General features: G+C 42.5%; 1 protein-coding gene across 1 annotated transcript in view; it reads right to left on the reverse strand.

Annotated features, from left to right (window-relative positions):
• CHTF18 (chromosome transmission fidelity factor 18) overlaps window positions 1-23935 on the reverse strand; it is a 927562-nt gene that overhangs the window by 718913 nt on the left and 184714 nt on the right. Inside the window, exons 5-6 of the mRNA XM_044088940.1 lie at window positions 9658-9710; window positions 8260-8410 (exon numbers count right to left, since the gene is read on the reverse strand). Coding sequence (XP_043944875.1) covers window positions 8260-8410; window positions 9658-9710 — 204 coding nt within the window. The remainder of the gene's footprint in view (window positions 1-8259; window positions 8411-9657; window positions 9711-23935) is intronic.

Raw genomic sequence — 23935 nt, forward strand, 5'->3', positions numbered from 1 at the left:
ACCAGAATACAGAATCCTTCAGAAAGTAAAGTTAAAAAGAGAAGACATGAAACTGGAATTTGAATGCAGCTCTCAAAATGACCAAAGAACTGGATTCAGACAGAAGTCAGAGCTGTGGCAGACTAGTGGGGGCCAGAGAGTAAATCAGTTATCCATACTGCCTTCCAAGCATTTTTGGAAGTTTTCTCTGTCTGCTACCTGCTAACTATTAACCTCCACCCCATCACCAGTCGTTCAGGCAGTCATCAGTGGTTTAACTCCAACTCCACAGGAGATGCCCCATAATGTGTTCCAGGATTCTGTATGCAACAGGAATCAGTGAGGGCATGCCAATCACTTCCACAGCTGAAGTAACCCATCAAGGCTGCCTTGCCAGCCAGAAGCCAGTGAGCCCATGTGATATCCAGTCTCCACTGTGGAATCTAGCAAGGGAGCACTGTACCTTGGGCAGGTACCTCCACACTACAACTGAAGGACAGGTGCACTGGTGATTCTGTCTCACTCCATTCCCCCTGCCAACTCCTACAAGAGCCTAAGCTGCTAATCGAACTTGGGTAACCTAGGTGATAGTCAGGGATTCATCCCTTTATGCCACCAAAAGCTAGCCACTTTCCAAACTTGTGGAAGGGTTAACACCTGGGTTGTAGCATACTTGATCCCTTGGTAACAGCCAGAAAAACTCTCCGTTATAACATAGAACTCTGCAAACATACAAGGGCTAGGGAACTGCTAGTGTACTATGAAAATTAATTGAAAGGTTTTAAGTGACAGTCCATTGATGAAATGAATGAATAAGCATATTTTACTAGCCAGAAGTGATTGGGTCCTTAAATTAAAATTCCAGCATTGTAATCTAGTTAATTTTAGCCAAGAGTTATTTTTCTCCATGAAATATCACCTAGATGTAGATTACTGCCTCAAATTCATTCAGTTTTGTTCAGTTTTTACACTTCCATTTTGATGTAAAAGATCATAAAGGTTGCACCATGTTTTTTCTTATTCAAATCTCCTGTTGCATCTATAAGGAATTTATCTCAGCATGCACAACAAAGCCTACACACAGTACTTTTTTCAAGTTTTCACTCAGTCACCATTCACAGTTTTACATATAGAGGTCAGTAAAGTCAGATAACATACTTGACAGATGTACTGAAATGCTTTTCTAAATATTTGTTGGAGAAACCTTTATATGAAGAAAAGGGATGTCTAATACTGTAATCCTGCATTAAAAACACTTGATACATACTCTCATATTTGACCAGTGAAGTAAAGCTTTTATCCATGCAACTGTATGAAATTAACATCAGCATGAAGTACTGCAGAGGGAGATTTTCATCTTCCTGAACTTCACCAATTGATTACTCTAGTTTTATTTAGTTCTATTGTCCGTCTGTTATACATTGCCTTTATGCTGGTTTAAAAAGATTTATTCTAATATACACTACTACTGTGGACATTTAATACTACAGCTTTTTAAAACTTTACTTGGGTACATGATTCCCTCTATATTATAAACCTTGTACCACAAGACCAACATGATTAAGAAGCTATGTACTTACCATAAAGTTCCATGTGAGTTGTTCATCTCACCTTCATTCATTACGGATGGGTTCGAAGCCGATCCTTCAGCTCAGATACGGCCAATTGCAAAGCTCGAGGTCTTCAATTAGCTCGAGGCAAAGTCCATATCCCATGAAGCACCTGGAATTACCTCAGATATTGTTTGCTGCATATAACAATACCATGTCATTCTTTCACTCCCAAGAGAAAGGAACAGAAGGATCGAGTAACCAGGATGGATCCAGCATCTCGGTCATCTATCAGCCCAGGAGGGGGTAGGAGGGAGGGATGTAAGAATGAAGGCGAGATGAACAACTCACGTGGAACGTTATGGTAAGTACATAACTTCTTTATGTGAAGTTGTTCAATCTCACCGTTCATTCTTTACTGATGGGTAGCGTCCCAGGCACCATCAATCTCGGGTGGCTCACAGGAGTATATTTCTCAGGACCGTGGATCCAAAGGAGGCCCTGTCCCTGGAGGCCTTGTCAACTTTGTAATAAGTGATAAAGGTATGAGGTTTTGACCAAGTGGCTGCTGTACAAATGCCATCAATGGGAAGTCTGGCAGAAAAGGCAGATGATGTAGAAACTGCTCTGGTTGAGTGAGCTTTAATCTTATGTTGCAAAGGCATATTGGCAGCTGAATAGGCAAAGGTGACACAATCGGATAACCATTTAGACAGAGTTGTTTTAGCCACTGGTCTCTCCTTCCTGGCGTCTGAAAATGAAATAAAAAGTTGGTCTGATTTTTTGAAATCTTTTGTTCTTTCAAAATAAAATCTGAGCTGTGGACATCAAGTTTGTGCAGCATATACTCTATAAATTGTTAGAATGGTTGTGGAAGAAGACTGGCAAATCAATAAATTGGCTGAGATTGGATACAGTGCAAACTTTGGGCAAGAATGAGGGATTAGTTCTAAGAGAGAGACTGTCAGCATGGAATATCAAATAGGGAGGCTTGATGGATAAAGCCTGAAGCTCTGACACACTGTGGGCAGAAGTAATACCTACCAGAAAGATTGTCTTCCAAGACAGAATTTTGAGATCACAAGATCAAGCTGGTTCAAATGGCGGAAGAATTATGCGTAAAAGCATAAAATTTAGATTCCATGGAGAATAGGGAGATTTCACAGGTGGTCTAATATGAAAAGTCCCTTTGAGAAAGGCTTTGGATAACTTGTGAGACATGATATTCAATCCTTCAAATCCAAGATGAAAATTAGAAATGACAGCCAATTGTACCTGAACTGTTGCAGCTGCAGCTCCTTTGTTAAAGATCATAGTCAAGAACTCTAAGACGGAGGCCGGTAAGGATCAATATTATTTTTAGAGGCCCATATAGAAAAGTTCTTCCATTTGCCAAGATATAGCTTTCAAGTAGAAGATTTATGAGAGGACAAAAGGATCTCTTTTGTCTCATTGGAAAGGTTATGGAACCTGGCTATGATGGGAACTGCAGCAGCCAATCTGTCAGCTTCAGGGACTGCAGAGAGGGATGAAGGTCCCCCGACGGGTGTGTCAGAAGGTCTGAAACTGGGTCTAGAGTCCAAGGATCCTCGAAAAGATGAAGTCGAAGGAAGGGGAACCAAATCTGACAAGGCCAATGAGGGGCTATTAGAATGATGGTCCTTCCCAGGGATTTTGCTTTCTGTAGAACCTTGGGTATCAACGGGATTGGTGGAAATGCATAGAGGAGACCCGGAGGCCAATCGTGTGCATGTGCGTCCCTTGGGGCTTCTCCCAGAGGGGGAAATCAGGGCAAATTAGCTTCTGCATTTCGTGTTTATGTGACTGGCAAAAAGGTCGCAGCAAGGCTGACCCCACCTGCGGAATATCCTGTCCGCAATTTCTTTCTTGAGGGACCACTCATGGGGCAACAAGACTGCCCTGCTCAGTTTGTCTGCTATCTCCCAGAGATGTGCGTTGCCAACAAAAAGCACTGGATGGAAACAGCCCTCTGCCAAACTCTGAGAGCCTCATGACAAAGAGGGTAAGATCTGGTTCCTCCTTGTTTGTTCAAATACCAGACAACCGACATGTTGTCTGTCTGAATCACAATCGTACCCAGAGGAAGAGAGTCCTGAAAGTACTGCAACGTCAAAAGTACTGTTCTCATCTCCACGACATTGATATGCAGAAGTGTCTCTTGATCAGTCCATGTGCCTTGGGCAGTTTTTCCCTGAAAATGCCCCCCCCCCATCATGGAAGCATCCGTGGTCACTGTGGCCGCTGGAGGGGGGGGGGTAACACAAATGGGCGTCCTATCGTGACACGAAGTGAGGTCAACCACCACTGAAGGTCCTTTATGCAAGAATTTGTGATCATTATAGTGTGAGTCATGGGGAGCTCCTGGTAAGACCATTGAGTGAACAGCCATTGTAGTATCCGCATGTGCATACGAGCTAGTGGTATGGCTAGAATTGCTGTTGCCATCATGCCTAATATTTTCAGAACTTCTGATGCTGGTTCTCTGTCTCTTGAAATTAGAATGCTGACTTGTTGAAGAAGAGAGACTCTTTCTATTGGAAGCCTTAGTGTGGTGGTGGTGTCCAACTCTGCCCCGATAAAAACGATATGTTGGGATGGCGACAAGGCAGATTTTTCCTGAGTTGATTGTAATGCCCAAATGATTGCAGAGTGACAGAGTGGACTCCCTGGCCTGAATGAGTTGATGCCTGGTGGTGGTGGCGATAAGGAGCCAATCATCTAGGAACGAAAACACCTGGAATCCTAGACGCCTCAGTTGAGCCATGACTACTGCCATGCATTTGGTGAACACTTGGAGGACTGTAGTGAGACCAAAGGTCAGGGCTCGAAACTGGTAATGATTGACTCCCAGCCAGAAGTGCAGGTGATCCCTGGATGGTCTGGCCATTTTTATGTGGTAGTACGCATCCTTGAGATCTATCAAGTTCATCCAATTGTCTTTCCCTAAGAAGGGAAATACAGACTGAAGCGTATCCCTCCAAAACTTCTCTTTCTTTACATATTGGTTCAGTCTGCTGAGGTCCAATATGGGTCTCCAGTCCCCTGTCTTCTTTGGAACCAAAAAGAATCTTAAGTTCTGGATCCTGTCTGGTCTGCTGGGACTGGTTGGATGACTCTTTCTTAGCAACGTTTGGACCTCTATTGTTGCTTGTTCCCTGTAACTGGGTGGAACATCTGGGATTTTTCTTATGATTGGGGGGGGGGGTGGAGAATGGAATGAAGTACCCCCTGGAGATGATACTTTGTACCCAGCTGTCTTTTGATATTTTGAGCCAGGTGTCTGGTTACAAAGATAAGCGACCCCCGACTGCCTCCAGAGCAGGATATACGGGCCTCCTCTCAGGGGCGCTGGTAGGGCTTCCCAGAGAAGTGATCCCTGTCACCCTGGTGTTGCAGAACCCCTCTGCCCCGAGGGCGGAGTCTTCCATTATTGCCCCCTCCTCTGCCCCCGGAGGGGACTTCACCACGTGTGTCCTGAAAGGCTCCTTGGGCTTTTCGGAACCACATTTTTCCTCCCCTTTGACCTTTAGGGTAGGGTCGTGTAGGGGTGTAAAAACAGACCTCGACGACAGACAGTCTTATCGCCCTGTTCACACCTGGTTAAGGTTTCCTTCACTTTAGGCCCAAAAAGGGATGAGCCATCAAAGGGAGTGTTCACGAAGGATGACGTGAAGGGCTCCATGAAGGAACACAAGTGCATCCAGGAATGTCTCCGAAGAGCAACTCCTGTACCCGCTGCCCTGCTTGTTCCATCAGCTGCATACGAGATGAAGTGCATGGGTGAGTTGACAATAGAATTTAGGGTAGCAAGCTGGGCAGCAACTCTGTCAGAAGCTCCTGCAGCTACTGTATCCTGAAGAGTATCTCCTGACTCCTTAAGGAGATCTCTTTGCAACCTAGTAAAATGGGTTAAATAGTTCAGCAAACGGAGAGTAAAGGTCGCTGAACTAAATATGGCCTTCCCATCTCTATCCATAATCCTGGAGTTTGTTTGGAGGATGGATAGACAAGGAAGTCTCAGACATTTCCTTTCTGGTGGTTGCCGCTACCACCAAGGCATCAACTGTAACACCTTTAGTTAAAAATGTTTTGTCAAGGGGGCAGAAATGAATTTAGTAAGCCTCCTAGGGACAGGCTCCATAGTATCCGGAGACACCCACTCCCTTCATGAGACCAGCTGCATCAGCTCATCAAAAGGCAGAGACATGCAAGAGGTGGAGGGCTGAGACCCGAAAGCCTTCAGGAGAACGGACATCTTCAGTAGGGCTTTTGGACTGCCAGTCACCCCCTCTGCTTAAGGATCTCAATTATCTCAGCGAAGGAGATATCCTCAGAGGGGAACCATGGGGACCCTTCTGACTCATCTAAGTCAGTATCCAAAGTTAGAGACTCCTGTGGGGAGTCTAGGTGTTTACTCTTGCACAATCTCTTCCTGGGAACCTCATCAGTGGGAGCTTCTGGCGAGGTCTTGAAAGAGCAGGAGCCATCCAATGGGGATTCCTGAGGCTCTGGGTCTCTGTGCTTAGTCAGGACGTGTGAGGCAGAAGCAGACACATGCACTTTAGGGGAGGAGGAAGGCAGACCTGAGGTAGAGGATGTTCTAGAAGACATAACTCTCCTCATGGCATTGAAAGCACCTCTGATCTGATGCGAGGAAGCCGACTGATCCAAAGAAACCGTCGACAGTCCCGGCACCGGGACAGTGGGCTCCGAGCCAGAGGTAGGAGCCGAGCTCATCTGAGCCAAGGCCCTGAGAGGCAAAGTCTGAATAGACAAAGTTGGTCCGACTGTGCTCCCCGAACCCGACCAGAGAGAGTGTCGGCTCCTAGAGTCCTCGATCGGCACCGAGGACATCAAAGTACACGGAGCCGAAGACACTGGAACGGGTGTCGGCTCCGAAGGTTCCACTAACATCAGGTCTGCCTCCTCCGGCTCCGAATGACCAGCATGGCTCGGAGGAAGAATAGTAAGAGTTGGTGTAAGGGTCTTTGGCTCCGAAGCCATTTGGGTCGAAGCCGATAACATTTTTGCTAATGCGGGTGCCAATAACAGCTTCTGTACCACACGATCCACATCCAGATCAGACAGGCTGATAGATGAACGAGAGGAGCGTACCGAAGGTGGTACTGACTGGAGAAGTGGATTCTTTGGTGCTTCAGACACCGGTTCCAAGACTGGGGACCGGCTCCGAAAGGTAAAGACTGTCGGCCCTGATGGCAGTGGAGCCGAAGTTGAAGACTTTTTTGATTTCTTCGAGTCAGATGTCTTGGAAGACTTTGAGGACTTGCTGGATCCATCTTGGTCACTCAAAGCTTCCTGAAACGAAGGCTTCAACAACCCTCTATCTAGGAGTTTCCTCTTCCTTTCCTGCAGGACTCTTGAGGAGAAGGAATGACAAATGGAACTGTTTTGCAAATGCAGAGCCCCTAGACAGTAAACACAATTAACATGGCTATCTGTAACCGACATCTTTTGGCCACACTTTGGGCACTTTTGGAAGCCAGAGTTAGGGTGCTTATCTTGGTCAGCCATAATAATGTTAGAAAAAAAATCACTTACCACAAAAAACTACACAGTAATTTTTCACAAAAGCCTGGAATAATTGCAGGACTAAATCACACACACACACACACACACACACACACACACACACACACACACACACACACACACACACACACACACACACACACACACACACACTGCAAAGAGATAGCTGCTAAGAAACAACAACCTTGCCTAAATGAACTAAGATTTACTGTAAATTTCAACAGTAATAAAGAACTAAGCCTGATCTAAAATACAGAAGGCGAGACAGACCACACAGCAAATGACTATAACTGTCCAAGTGACTATAACTATCTATAAATGTAACAAAGGTCACTGAATAACACACTGCAAGCTGAAAAATAAACAATAACCTTACCTAAATTATCTAAAGTTTACTGTACTAAGCCTTATCTATAAAAGGCAGAAGGCTAGACAGACCACACCAAGTACAGAAAACTACTACTAAACTAGGCCTAAAAGAGGCCAACTAGAAATTTATTAAGAACAGTAAATGGGAAGGGAAAACACACTGAAAAGCTATAAGAGCTTTATCAACAATCCTAACTACCTATCTATTCTAACTAGCAAATTTTTTTTTAATAAGATTGTAATGAAAAATAGCTTATCTGGCCTGAGCTAAACCAGAACCTCTGATCTGTTGCAGCGGCAAACTAGATCTAGGGTAATTCCAGGTGCATCATGGGATAGAGACTTGGCCTCGAGCTAATTGAAGACCTCGAGCTTTGCAATTGGCCATATCGGAGCATCAGTAAAGAATGAACGGCGAGATTGAACAACTTCACATCAAAGCATAATGAATACAAGTAAACAAACAGGCCCATTAAGATAGTGTTCTAGTGTGTGATTTTACATTTAATATACAGTATAGATAGTAGTAAAAGAAAACTACACTTTTCCCTCTAAATTTACTGCAGTCACCCTTAAAAGATTTTGAACAATTACAGAAATCAGTTGCTTACTACAGCCCCAAATAAATAAAGATGTTCTCCTTATCAAGTTTACAGTCAATTACTGTAGCCTTCAGGTGTTACATAAAAATGCTGTTTAGAGACAAAAATGCATCTGTGAACAGGTCCTTCCTAAAGAAGATCCAGTGTTTATACTAATATCAGCAGTACAATGTTAAGAACACACTTACATCATCACTGAGTAGTTCTGTATAATGTCTTGGAGTAAATTTATCAACCCAAAGGGAAACAGTTTTTTTTTCTTCATTTTCATCATCTGTGTCATCCTCCTCCTCCTCCACTGGGTCTCTTACAACTATCCCAAATTCACGATCAATTTGACTGAAAAGTAAGCAAAAAAAAAAAAAAGTATTCAAATTCTACGTAACTGTGCACAGAATACGGCTGAAAGTGTCACATTCTTCTTTAAGATGTACAATAATTAACAGACTGTCAGGTTAAGATAATTTATTCTTTCTCCTTAAGTATCATTGTCTCAGCACCACTGGAGTAGAAAGACAAAGCCTTAACTACAAATCCAGGTAACCAGAGTTCAGTTAGTGAGTCAGATGCCTAATGGGGCTGGCATGGGGAGAACTGGAGTGATGCAGTTTTCCTGGTTCATCTCCCCAGGAAAAATGTGTGGCAGTGTGTGCCTCAGATGCATATTCCTGTAGCAAAGTCCCAAGAGAGACTGTGGGAGCTCTGACTGTCCTGACAGGGGACATTACAGGACAATGTGATATGCTTTCAATGACACCCAATGCACACCAAACCCTAGGTGTGTTACTGGGCATGAGAAGTGAGGTTATGGTCATCAATAGCTTATAACCACATGGAGAAAAAACAATTAAAACTATACAGATACAAAAGAAAATTTGCTAATTGATGCAAGATTACTAAAAGTCCATCACCAAAACAATATGTAAATTAAATGTTCATAGTAATCCATGCTGATAAAAGGGAATAAGCATCCAGTAATTATTATGCAGTATTCGAAATCCAATAAAAATATGATCACCACTTTTGATAAAAGGAAAAAAAATGTGCCATGTCAAAAAGGAAGCAATACAAATTGGTGTAACCTGAGAGACAGTACATTAAAGATAGGTATATTGAGGTACTTGTATTGTACTACAGAAAGCCCCTACAAAAAAGATGTACAAGATAGTTCTTCCCAATGTAAGCTGCATTTGTAAAACAGGTGGTAGGGACTGCTGGGATCAGAATTGTAGGTGCAGTGAGCAGAGTGGTGGTAAATTAGATTAAATTTGAAAAAAAAATTAAAGATTTCACATTATTGTTATTGTTATTTCATCTAGTGGTTAGTAACTGTAGACATTTTCTTTCTTCTGTATGTGGAGTGTGTGAAAGGCAAAATGGCACAAGGCATCACAGCAGCATACATTTACCCAAACAGATTTGATGAATTTTTTTTGAACATAACAAAAGGTGATTTTCAGAAACAAAAGTGTCACATCTATTTACAGTAAAAGTAGTTTTAGTGCTTTCAAGATAACTTTCTTCAAGTAGCAATTGCTTCAGTTAATGTACAGAAAAAAATGAAAATTAAATATTTGTCAAATCACCTGTTCAACATCTCAGTTAGTCTTTCAGACTCTTCCAAAATCTTCCGTCTGCGCTGAAAGAAACAAATATTTAATTGGTACAATTGTCATGAAACATCACTTTTAGAAACTTGTTCTTTTTAAAGCTCATACAAATCTAACACTACTGCCAGGTAATTAAAATTAAATAAAACTACTTAAATACTACATTTTGTTCAAAAATAAAAAGTCCAAGAAAACAATATTTTGAATGTTTTTTCAGCTTTTCATCAACAAAATAATGAGGTCAAGTCTTGTACTCATCTGGTAACACTGCTGAACTGAACAACCACGGTCACATTATTTTTAAGACAAGTAAAATCAAGCAGTCACCTCTTGTGTATCTTCACCACAAGACTGACTCCATGAAAGGAAGGAAGGAAAGGAACCGAACCCACTATCAATACTGCCATCTTTGCAAATCTAAACATTGTACTGAACAGATGGAAAAAAACTATTTTTTATGTCGTCTGTCTCTATCAACCGGTCCCCTGCAACCCAATAGGTTACAGCCAAACAAAAGAACCTTCATTCAGGCAGTTATTATGGCTTTTCTCTAGGAGTCCTCTTCCTCCCACATGTGGTTAGTAAACACTCTATAGGCTGGGGGCGTTGGCTGTCCTCCTCACTTGTTAAGGATTTAAGCCAGCAGGATTCCCATTCATCCCCAATCATAATCAGCAAGACATTGCAGGCAGTTTCTATAGTCCGCACAGAGGAATTTGTGTTTGCAATTATTTACCATTTAGCACATGCATCCCACATTCTTCCCCTCTGATGTAGGTGAGTGGGCACCTCTCCCAACCTGGCCAGCTCTTTCAGTGTTGGTACGGTCAACTGAACCTCCTCACCACCTAAGTCATCGTTAGGGCTTTACTTCTATGCCATGAAGCAGACAAAAACTGAAAATATGAGGAGTAATAAAAGCTCACAAGCCACACATTTATCTTTATATCTGGAAAATTTAAATTAAAATAACATTAATCTGCATACTCAGAAAATAACACTATGCCAGAATAGCTTACTTTGTGCTAAACATGGTGTCTGTCCCACAAAGGGGATCATTACTATCAAAATATTTCTATGCCAAATGAGTTTTATGACAAAAGCATGGTGGCTATAATGTGAGCTTCAGCTTCGAAGCAGTCTCTTTATTGTTACACCGCTAGATTTATTATTATGACTGAATGCTGTTTTTATTTGGTTATTTGTCTAGAGCTAATATGAAAGTACAGTTGTGCAAGTACAGTCACCATAACCACAGATGTTCTAGTGGGGCCTCACAGTAGAAAAATTTCTTATCCATTCATTTAACTTGGACGCTGATGGAAATCTTCATCTTGATCAGACTTTCGGGGCTTTTGGAACTCCACAATCCGCTCACTCTCACTGGGATATCGGATGATGCACAGTTAAAAGGGTGTGTGGCATCTTCAGATGGATTCAGAGTAATTAACCAAATATGTTCCAGCCAGAATGGAAAACATCAACCTGAACAGTAAACTTGCAAAAACACCATAAAGAGCATCTGTTCATATGGGGAGGGGGGATCCCAACCGCAAAGTTGTTGAGCCTTGAGGAAAAGGATAAGATTATTGCACCCAAATCTTTGTGACGTCAAAACCAGTGAAGGCACTATGTGCTACTATAATGGATTTGACAACATTCAAGTGAATATTTAAAACTTGGTATGAAACACAATGAAACCCTGAGCTTTCTCTCAATTCTTTTTTTCCAATGGAAGACCACCAGTAAGTGTACCTGTCATAGGACTTAAAATACAACTGGCCTCCATCATGTTTTGTAAAGCCCCTGGAGAACTAAATGTTAGTTTCCTCGCCCACAGACTTTCTACAGAAGGGTGACATAATAACAATTTGAGAAGCCCCCAGCTCAGTCTGGGGTCACCTAGGAGACTCTGTGGAATATAGAGTTTAGGTTTGTAATGCTTCCTCTGCCTCTTCTTATATTCCTTCAGGCAAAGAGTGATAACATTTATGGAAATAAAGGGGTGGACGGGTGGGAGATCAGCATTGGCAGTGACCTTACTTGAACAGCTATGGCTATGGAGACTATACTTGTACAACTGTGCATTCTTCACTGTAGGAGGTACTGTTGGAGTAGAATTCTTTAGCCATGCAATAAGGATTAAAACAGTTACTATCCCATGAGATGAAGAAAATACAAGTTCTGAAAGAAAGCAATGATGTGTAGCCTTGTTCCTAGACTAAAGATGCAACTTGTAGTACTTGCAGAAAGTGTGTACTTTTGTCCAAGTATTCAACTCAAATACTCTGAGATGATGCACTCCTAGACCACTGCAGTTGTAGTGAACCTGGAAGAATAGGTTCATGGTGGCTCTCCTAGGAACTTTCCTCTGGATTTTAAAAGAGAGGGAATCAATTTGCTAGTCATATGGTTGAGGTCTCCTTAGAGATGGGACCAGGCTGCCTGAATTATTTTGTCTGTGAATCTTAGCAGTCTGTGAATATCCATTTGGTGCAAACTCCTTTCTCCTTTGTTAAAGAGGTTAGGATGAAGACTGATAGCTGAAGTCTAGTGAAGGACAAGATGAATCACCACCTTTCGCTCATCTCATCTCTGTGGAATACCATTTAGGGTTCTTTGTATATAGGTTTGAATGCCAGACGTATGACTTACTGGCCTTCGAGATGGTCAGTTGCTACAAATTCATTGATATTTTCAATATACATATCAGCATTATCTTTGAATGAATTGTAAGGGGAGGTTTACTGCATAATCTTGGAAGGCACTGTGTAATGTACATGACAGTTACTTTTTCTGTTACTGCTATTTAAAGGGTTATGTTCTTTGAACCGATGTTGACCCCCAGTAGTAAATTCCAGGTACAAACATTCGTAGGAAAGAAGGTCAATGTTTAGTAGCCTTTAAGAAAGAGAATAAGAAAAATTCTTGAAGCCATTCTAAACTGCTCGAAGTATTTCAACATAATGATTTTTCTAGCAAGACTAAGTATGCCTTTCCAAGTTCTTGCAGGCGGCTTTTTCAAAGGCTACAGGACAGTGCTGTGTTCAATACTGGGTCAGATCACTGAAGTACAGAGGTGTACAAGGACTTCCCTGAAGTAACTAGCTACAATGGTCAAAGTTTAAATTGTCGACTATGCCCACTTTTATTTAATAATGGTATTTTATATCCATCTTGAGTTTCATGGAGCAACATTTACAGGTATTAAGGATGAGGTTATTACTAATGTAGCAGATGAGTATTTTATGAAAAGCCATTGTTGGAAAACTTTGGCATTTGGTTACCTATAGCCAATTTCCCATGTTACATCAGTGGAGAATAAAATGGTCCCAGTACAAAACCCTATCACACATCACTGGCAACTCCTTTCAGGATAGGCAGGCATTTCACTCTGACTTGCTGTACTCTGCTGCCTGCTTATCCAACACTATCCACAGAACTGCATAAAAACTGCAATTTAAATGTTTTTTGTCAACTATTCCTGTACGTGGAATGCTGTCCAAAGTTTAAAAAAGATCAAGACACAAAATTGTGCACCAGCCAGCCTTTCATCATGCTCTGCTGTAACCTCCAAGAATGTTACAAAATTTAAAAGGAAAGATTCACACATCTATTTACTTTCATTGTTCCATATTTTTAACAGATATAAATCCTATATGTCATTTTGAGAAAGTTCCATTACGACACCCTCCAGGACTTTTCTTAGAATACTGGTCAGGGTGATGTCAAACTGTTAGGGTCTGATGCGACACCCTTCATGACCTGGTATGTGTATGTACCAGTCCAAAGGTGAGGACTGCATCCACATACTAACATTCTATTTAAGATGACTGACAGGAATTTTGTTAAATTTCCCTTGATTCAGCAAGCAAATGAACCAGTATGCTACCTTGTCTTGTATAATGGTTTAATTTTACTTGTGACAGCAGTTGTGTGTGCAATTATACAACTGATATCTCACTTTGTTTACCTAGTATTCTGACATTTCTTTGCTTACTGTGGAGTTTGCATAAAATGTTTCAGCAAACATTCACTACATCTCGCAGCTGGTTGATTATGTCATTGCTTATTGATAACTTAAAATCATTAGTTTTTCATTTCAGTATTCAGTCCAGGAGGCTGGGTCCTCTCTCGCTCTCCAGATCCCCAGTGAGACTCCCCACTGGCACAGCTGCAGGGTTGGGTCCTCAGCAGAGTGTCCAAGCCAAGTCCTCCAGCACACTCTTTGTGAAACCAATGCTGTGTGTCCCTGCTCCAAGCTGCTGACACGAATACACTTTGAGATTTGATAGTCACAAATCCACACACCCATCTGGGAAAGGCTGGCACAGATTTATTAGCTATGCCCCCTTCTGCCCAGACTATAAGGTAGTTACTCTGCCACCAGACACAGCAAAGCCAGCTACTCTAAGGCTCTTACAAGGGTACCCAATTATTCGGAGTGAAATTAATATTAATACAAATGACAGCATTTGGCCAATGCAGCAAGGCTTCCAGGACTGGCCACAGTGTCACCAAGTAGATACAAGTCCTCTCAACGTTTAAAATATTCTCTAACAGCCACAATGAAAAGGTTAAAAATATTTAATAATAAATAGAAAAACATTAAAATACTAACTAATCTATTCACGATAAACACCAGAGTTTCAATCACAGGAATTATTAAAAATACCACAGGTGGACAAGGTTCACATAGCTACAGAAAAACATAGTTATGTACTGACCATAAGGTTCCATCTGTGTTGTCCATTTTCATTTTTTCCTCACATGTGGGTTCAGATCAAAGCCCTTGGATCCGACTTGGCCTTTGCAATAGCTCATGGCAACCAAAAAGCTCTTTAGCACCCTCCCTTACCCATAATCCCTCAATTCCAAATCACCTCAGATCTTGTTTGCTTATAATCACAGAAAATAATAGATTAGGAAATTATTTCAAATAATGTTAAGACCATTTCTGGTATTCATAATAGCCAATAAACAAATTTAGGTCAGCTTGCTTACCTAGAAGCCAAAAAGGGGATGGGGGGATGGTGGGTGGGTTTGTGAGATAAAAATGAAAATGGACAACGGAAATAGAATGTTATGGTGAGTACATAACTATTTTATCTGAGGTCAATTTTCAATTCATCCTCACTTGTGGGAAAGAGTCCCCAGCTACCTTCCTCCTGGGTGGTCTTAAGGAAGGATATTCTTCAGAACCACTGAACCAAAAGAGGCCCTACCCCTAGAGATCAAGTCTACCGTGTAAGGAGTAATAAAAATACTAGGGGTAGTCCAGGTTGCTGCTGCTCTACACTAAAAAACTGAAGAGGTGGCCACTGCTCTAGTTGAGTGAGCTCTGATGGGTTTTGGGAGCTCTAAACCTTAACTCTTGTAAGTTTATGACATGCAGTCCGTAATCCATTTAGCTAGAGTCACCTTGGCAACTGGAAGGCCCAATCTATTTTCTGAGAAGGAAACAAATAATTGACTTTGTTTTCTTATGTTCTTTGTTCTATGAAGGTAAAAACATAGTTGTCTATGAACATCTAACAAATGCAACATGTGTTCACCTTTATTAGTGAAATTTGGGAAGAAAACTGGCAGATTAATGTATTGGTTGACAGTAGATTCTGAAACTATCTTTGGCAAGAATGAAAGATTAATACATAAAGTGACCCTGTCTTTGTGAAAGATTAAATATGGCAATTGGGATAACAATGCCAGAATCTCAGAAATTCTCCTTGAAGACATGACAGCTATCAAGAATATAGTTTTCCAAAAGAGAAATTTAAGGTGACAGGTGTTGATTCAAAGGAAAGCTGTAGAATTTTCTGTAGTACCAAATTTAAGTCCCAGGGTGATGAAGGATCCTTATATGGGGGCTTGAGTAAAACAGTTCCTCTCAAGAATGCTTTGCATAGCTTATGAGATGCCACGGAAGAACCATCAAAACCAATATGAAAGTTGGAGATTGCAGCTAGCTGCACTTTTATTGTAGAATAAGCTGCTCCCTCCTTAAACTGCTTCGTCAAAAACTCTAAAATAGGGTGGATACGAGCTGAGACAGGATCTGCATTGTTCTGTTGGGACCAATGTACGTATCTCCTCCATTTACTGCTATACAACTTTGGTGTAGATGGTCTAGGATAAGACAATAGGATATGGTGCACTGGGGAAGAGAGCAGAGGTTGTGTGGCTATCAGCAGAACTGCAGATACCAAGCAGTCAGCTTGAGACTGTGAATATTTGGATGAGGCATTCTTGTCGGATGAGACAGGAGGTCCGGAATTGGATCCGGAATCCATGGATTCTTCCGTGGGTGAGGTCAAATAAAGGGAAACCAGATTTGTCAAGGCCAATACATAGCAATGAGGATGACTTCTCTCCAGCATGTTTGCTTTGTGAAGAAATTTGAGGATTAATGGGGTCCGGGAAGAGGCATACAACAGATCAGAAGGCCAGTTGTTAGTAAGAGAATCCCTCGTGGACTCTCCTCTTGGGGGGGGGGGCGGGGGTCACGGCATAGTAGCTGCTGCATTTGTTGTTCAGACAGGACGCAAATAGGTCGCAGCAAGACTGGCCCCACTTGCAGAATAGGTCTTCCACCACTTTCTCATTGAGGGACCACTTGTGAGGCATTATAATGGACCTGCTCAACCTGTCTATCACGTTGAACTTTCCCGGAATGTGCACTGCTACCAGAAAGCGGTTGGACAAAATCGCCCACTGCCATACTCCAAGAGCCTCTCGACATAAGGGGTAGGATCTGGTTTCTCCCTTGCTAGTTGATGTACCAGACTTCAATCACAATTGTAACACAAGAGAGAGCATTCTGAAGTGCTTGCAACCCTAGTAGCATCGTTCTCACCTCCAGGACAATTGCATGTGACTTGGCCTCTTCAATAGACCACGTGCCTTAGACTGTTCTTCCCAGATAATGCCCCCCACCCTGTCTGGGAAGTGTCTGTGGTCACTGTGACCCTAGGAAGTAGGGGGACAAACAGGCAACCTTAAGTGAGCTGTTCTGAATGAATCCACCATGACAGACGAGTCTTACACGTAACTGTAATCCTTATTGTGGGTGAGAAGGGTTGATGAAGGATGGACCATTACGAAAAGCCACTGTAATACTCTCATATGGAATGGGATTGGTATTACTGTTGTTACCATAGAACCCAAGGCTCGAAGCACTGTTTGAGCAGATACCCTTGAATTGTGTACCAATTTTCTGACTTGATCTCTTTTCATCAACTTGATGACAGAAAGTGTGCTATCATTTCGAGTGTGTTTGCTTGCTCCTATGAAGTCCAATTATTGAGAGGGGTTTTGTAATTTACTGTGATACCTAACAAAGAGCAAGTTTGAAAAACTGTGCTTCTTGTTTGTAGAAGTAGATGCCTGGTCAGGCGGTGATGAGCCAGTCATCTAGACATGGAAAAGTACAGTTGTGTACACTTACCATAAATGTAGATGTTAGAGTGTATTCACTGTTGCAGTCATTACATTAGGGTAATCTGCTGGCAGGTTGCCCTCAGTCGGCCTGAATATCAAAGTCTTGGGTCCTGCGTCGGTTGCTGTCTCCTCTTCCATGACGTCAGGTCGTCAGGGGTATAAAACATGCAGCCGACGCCATTTTCTTCAGTTTTTCTTGCCCCAGATGTCAGGTGCCCCCCAAATGGGGAGAAAAAAAAAAAATATATATATATATATATATATATATATATATATATATATATATAAAACTATATATAAATGCAATTGTAACATAAACTTTACCTTCATCTAAAAGCAAATACACCACAAAGGCTGTAGGATACAATGAAGGAAAGAGAAGTTCTAGAAAAAAGGGGGATGGCGGGTGGGTAACCCGGACTGCAACAGTGAATACACTCCAACATCTACATTTATGGTAAGTGTACACAACTGTACTATGTTCTTCGTGTTTCACTGATGCAGTCACTACATTTGGGTAGAATCCCAAAGCCATGGATGGCAGGCTGGAACTAAATAGCATTAGGAGCGGCTATAAGGCCCTGCAGAACTGCAGTGGCAAAGCCTGCCCTGGACTTCGAGAAGAGAGGCAAATGATAATGCGTTGTAAAAGTATGAATAAAGCTCAAAGTATCAGCTTCTAGAATGTCTTTGGTTGGCACCCCCCTGAGTAAAGCTGCTGAGGTAGATGCAGCACTGGTGGAATGTGACCCGATTCCCTTGGGCACTGGTTTACCATGATGCAAATAGCAGAACCTAATGCAGTGGCTTATCCACTTTGAAATAGTCTGCTTTGAAATAGCCTTTCCCTCTGATCCTGCAACAAATACCACCAGTAGCTGCTCAGACTTTTCTTGGAAATTTGGTCCTGTTTAAGTAGAATCTTAGTTGTCTGTGCACTTCCAAGGAATGCAGAATCCGCTCCCCCTTGTTCTGCAGATTAGGGTAAAAAGTTGGCAGGTGAATAGTTTGGTTAAGAGCCACACTGGATGCCACCCTAGGCATAAAGAAAGGATTGGTCCTGAGGGACACCCTGTCCGGGTAAAATGTAATAAAAGGCTCCACAGCCATGAGGGCCTGTAGTTCTGAAATCCTTCTTGCTGAAGTGATTGCCAGAAGGAAAGCGGTTTTCCAAGATAAAAACTTTATATCCGCAGTAGCTGCTGGTTCAACTGGAGGCAGGGTGAGCTTTTCCAACACAAAATTGAGGTCCCATGCAGGAGTTGGTGATCTTCTGGGAGGCCTTAAATTTTTGGCCCCTCTAAGATACTGTTTTAGCAAAGGATGAGAAAAGATGGAAGGGTCTGTGTTGTAATGAGCAGAGATGGCAGAGGCGTGAATTTTTACTGATGAAAAAGATAGGCCCTTGTCAAGCATCTCAGTCAAGTATTGTAAAATCTGAGGAATATTTGGCTTTACTGTGTCCGCCCCTTGTGCTTGGTTCCAAGCACAGAATCTCTTCCATTTATCAGCATAAGATTTTCTAGTACTAGGCCTTCTGGCTTCGAAAATGACATCCATCACAGATTTACTGAGAGGTGTTGTTTGAATAATTACATTATCAGTCATGCTGCCAAGTTCAAAGTTTGGAGCAGATTGTGCAGAATTTGATTGCTCTGCTGAGACAGTAATTGAAGTATTTGAGGCAAGTACCAAGGAGGGAGTGGAGACATATTCCTTAGAATTGGGGACCAGTACTGGCGAGGCCAGTACGGGGCAATTAGGATCATTTTTGTTTTTTCCTGTCTGACCTTTAGTAAGACCTTGGGAAGAGGAGGCAGAGGAGGAAAGGCATAGACGGATAGGTTTTTCCAACTGAAGGACAGGGCATACATTTTCCATGCTTGTCTGAAGTCCTTTTGCAGAATTTGTCCAGTTGATAATTTTGGAGAGAGGCAAATGGATCTATGTCCGGACTCCCCCATTTCTCTGTTATCATGCTGAAGACTTGTGGATCCAGTTTCCACTCGTGAGGGTCCATAAGATTTCTGCTTAGGTCGTCTGCCAGAATATTTTGTTTTCCTAGCAGGAATCGAGCTTGAAGATGTACTTGGTAAGTCAAGGTTGTGTCCAACAATGCCATGGCTAGTCTGCAAAGGGAGTAGGAATGTGCAACCCCCTGCTTGTTTATGTACCACATAACCGTGGTGTTGTCCATCTTTATCAGTAGTTGTCCTGGATGAAGTAAGTCCTTGAAGGCTGTCAGGGCATTCTGAACAGCTAACATCTCTTTCTGGTTGATACGCAGATGCATTCAGGGCATATGATGCCCAAAACAAATGCATCTCACCGCCAGGTGGGCCTCCCCCCAAGCATAGTCTGATGCATCTGTAGTTAGGGTTTGGGTGGCAGCGGGTAGAGTGAAAGACCATCCCATGTTCTGGTGACATGTCTCTGCCCACCAAAGGAACTCCTGTTGTAGGCAGGGAATGAGAGGAATCAGTTTCCAGACTGTGACAATGTTGACACCATATACTTTTTAGATAGCATTGTAGTTTCCTCATATGCAGTCTTGCATATGGAATTAGAAGAATGCAGGATTCCATGAACCCCAAAGCCTGCAGAATTTGTCTTGCAGATAATTGGGTTTTTGTTGCCATCTGTTTGAAGTAAACAGTCAGCTGCCTTTGCTTGTCTGGCGTAAGGTAAGCCATCTGGGCAGTTGTATTCAAGCTTGCATCCAGGAATGTAATCTTTTGAGTGGGTACCAGTTGTGATTCATTTATTGTGTACCCTAGGCATGTTAGAAGCCTTTTTACAAATGCCAGTTGTTGAAGAAGAATGTCCTTGTTTTCTGCTTAAATGAGACAGTCATCCAAGTAAGGAGAGATTTGTATGCTTCTTTGTCTGCAAAATGCAATTACTGGTGCCAGGCATTTTGTAAAGACCCTGGGCACAGTAGACAAGCCAAAGGGCAGTGAAGAGAATTGGTAATGCATAAAACCAGCCTTGAAGCGGAGGTATCTTCTGCACAATTCCCTTATTGGGATATGAAGGTATGCCTCTTAAGTCTAGAGTCACTAACCAAGTGTTCTTGCCCAGCATGGGCAGAAGCTGTTGCAAAGTCAGCATTTTGAATTTTTGGATGTCCAAGAATGTGTTCAAAAATCGATAAATCCAGTATTGGGCGCTAGGCATGGTCTTTTCTGGGTACCAGGAACAGTTGAGTAAAAAACCCTTGCCCTTTTTCCTGTTCTGGTACTGGTTGAATAGCCCCCATATCCACGAGGAACGCAATTTGTTTCTGTGCCTCTGTCCATTGATTTTGTGGCAGATCTGGCCAACCGTTTGGAATTGGCAAGGTATGGAAATGAAATCTGTATCTCTGAGATACTATGTTTAATACCCACTTGTCCTGGGTTATTAACTTCTAATTTTGAGCATGAAGTGCTAATTTTCCCCCTAAGGGGGCTGCCAAAAAAGTGCTTGGTGATGGCAGAGGGAAGTCATTGAAACTGTTTACTGTAGGGTTGTGCTTTGTTTCCTCCAGATTTGGAGGTAGAGACACCCCATTGCTTTGACCTGCAAGAACCCTGTGATTGGTATCTAGAGCCTTTTGAGTTCCTGGATTTGCCCTGTGAGGCTCTGTTGGACACAGGAAAGGACTAATTTTTTGTAGGCCAGTGTAAGAAGTCTTTTTCAGTTTGCACAGACTTAGCTTTGTCTTCCATTTTCTTTAAAACCTCTTCTGCCTTATTACCAAACAGAGTATCATGCTGTAAAGGTGCATCCAACAATTTTGCTTTAACATGATCAGGCAGATTTTGATCCTTGAGCCAGGCATGCCTTCTAATCACAGATCCAGTAACTGCGGCCCTGCAAGGGGCCTCCAAGGAATCAAAACCACATTGCAAAGTATGCTTTCCAACCTGTTCAGCTGCATGCAATAATTCCTGTAATTCTTGATTTTCCACACATTCAGAAATCATCATTTTCTGTTTCAATAATCCCATAACATGCTGTTGATATTTAAGCATATGAAACTGGCAGTTTAAGGCCCTAATTGCCAAGGTTGCAGACGTATAAACCTTCTTTCCCCATCTATCCAGCACCCTGGAATCGCTATCAGAGGGAGTAGGATTCTTAGCTGTTGAGGCCTTCACACCTTTGGGACCCTTTGAAATAGTTTCAGGGTAGCAGCAGGATCTTTTGAATAAAAATTTGTGGGAGTCAGGAACCCTGTAATACCTACCTGGCTTACTAGGAGCCGGTGGAAGGGAATCTGGAGCCATGCTTGATTCTGAAAACACATCATCAACAATGTCTAATACAGGAGGTATAGCCAAAGGCCTATGCTGAGGAAGAAGGAAATCCCTACGGCTCTTTTTTGATTCTGAGAAATCCTGACTCTCCCAATGAAAATGTTCACTTAAGTATGCAAGGTTTTTCCAAAAGAATAATCTTCAGGATGAGATGCAGATGGGATGGATTCCTCTGCATCTGAATCCTCATAGGGTGGTATAGAAAATTTCTGATCAGAAGAGGAATCAGAAGAAACAGAAACCTGATCTGAAGAGTCATAATCAGTGTCTTGCCTAGGCCTCTTATCAGGGAGGGGTGTTGGGAATCCCTGATCAAGGTAAATAAGTCTTCATCCATTTTGATCATCTGTTTTTTAGGCATAGAAGCCTGAGCTCATGTCAGTTTTTTAGCCTTAGAAGTTGCTTTTGTCTTTGTTGTTGAAGCTGGTGTCGGTTTTATATAGAAATGTTGAGGCCTGAAAACACCCTCAGAAGCCAGTGCCTGCTCAGCGGCTCCGGACCCATCCGGGGAGAGACATCCACGGGTACAATACTCTGAGAATCTCGCAGTATGCCAGACTCTCGGTAGAGGCCTGCGACTCGAAAGTAGCGGGTATCAGGGGCTGCAAAAGCACCTCACTGAGTACTGGCGACTGGCTTAGGAGAAGCTTCGTCGTCGGTTTTGGACCTCGACAGTCTGTCTCTGTCCTTTTCTTTGCATTTGTGAACTCCGGTAGTCGGATTGCTATCAGATGACATTTCAGGGTAATTAAATCGGTTTCCAAAATATTTTGAAGCAAAGATATACAGACGCTTAATAGTGCATTGGTTAAATCTAGCACAAAACCAACAGCAAGGCACGTTATGATCTGGGCCTAGGCAAGGAATACAGTTCAAATGAAAATCCTTATGAGTTATTTGCTTCCCACAAGAAATGCAATTATTAACTTTTACTGACATCGGTAAGGAGCAAGAAAAAGTTTCCCCAACAGGGTACTTAGCTTTAATTAAAGACTTCGATTCTGAAACTCGAATGCGAAAATTTCAGGAGTTGGCCGACCGGCACTTGCGAACTGCTTCTGCTTCGGGCACCGCACGGCAAGAAACACTAAAGAAAATGGCGTCGGCTGCATGTTTTATACCCCTGATGACCTGACGTCATGGAAGAGGAGACAACAACTGACGCAGGACCCAAGACTTTGATATTCAGGTTGACTGAGGGCAACCTGCCAGCAGATTACCCTAATGTAATGACTGAAACAGTGAAACACGAAGAACATCACCAGGAATCATTGCTGCCTCAAGTGAGCTGCTACTACTGCCATACATTCGGTGAACACTCTGGGGCTGTAGTGAGGCCAAACGGCAGTACTCTGAACTGGTACTGAATGGCTCCCAACCAGAAGCACATGGATCACCTGTCCATCTTTATATGGTAGTGCACATCCTGAAAGTCTATAGACACATCCAATTGTCCTTTCCAAAGAGTGGAAGGATCGACTAAACTGTGACAATCTGGAACTTCTTCCACTGAACTGATTGTTTAGTCTGCTGAGATCAAATATCGTTCTCTAGTTTCCTGTCTTTTTTGGTACTAAAAAGAACCTTGAGTAAGTAGCGAATCCTCTCTGGTCTGGTGGGACTTCTTGGATGACTTTCTTTTCTAGCAGCTTTTGTATCTGAATGCCTGCTTGCTCCCAGATCTATATTACCATGTTGACAGGGCTGTTCAAACGCTCTCACGTCAACACATACACCGGAATACCAATATTTAGAAAGGCCACAAAAGCGATTTTTTTCCCTAGGGAAAAAAAATAAATAAATAAAATAGCTGGGCCAACAATAAACAAAACCAACTGACAGACACAATGAAGTGGGAGGCTTCTCCCTCCACACCCCCCCTTATTTAAATACACTAGCCCTTTAGACATGGTAATACAGACCCTTGCTCCCTTTGACGGGGTGGAACATCGGGGAGGTTTTGCTTTGGGGAAGTGGATGGAAAAAGGGGATATGGTATCTTCTGGATAGTATCCTCTGCACCCATTTGTTGTTTCTTATTTTTAGCCAGAATCTCGGGTGCAGGGATAGTCTACCCACTGCTGCATCCAAAGAAAAGCAATCCGGCCTCCATTCATGAGTGCTGGAAGGGTTTCCCCAAAGAACGCATCTCTGGATCCTTGATGCTGAGCACTGCCACGAGGCCAGCATCTTCCATCATAGTTCCCTCCTCTGCCTCTGGGGGAACTTTCACCATGTGCTTGAGGAAAAGACCCTTGTGATTTTCTGAACCACATTTTTTCACAGCTCCTCTGAATTTTTGAATATGGTCTCTGGGGAGTGGAAAAACAAATGCCTGGCAGAAAGGGTCTTCCCATCTTTCTCGCACCCGGATAGTGTTATCTCTAACCTTTGGGCCAAACAGGGAAGAGTCATCAAATGGAGTATTGACAAACGAAGATTTAAAGTTCTCAGCAAAGTCGCACACGAGCATCCATGCCTGCTTCCTCAGACAGATACCTGAATCCGCAGCTCTA

The sequence above is a fragment of the Protopterus annectens genome, chromosome 12.part0 (genome assembly GCF_019279795.1).
Source record: "Protopterus annectens isolate FY-2018-M chromosome 12.part0, PAN1.0, whole genome shotgun sequence".
In the NCBI taxonomy this organism is placed as follows: domain Eukaryota; kingdom Metazoa; phylum Chordata; order Ceratodontiformes; family Protopteridae; genus Protopterus; species Protopterus annectens.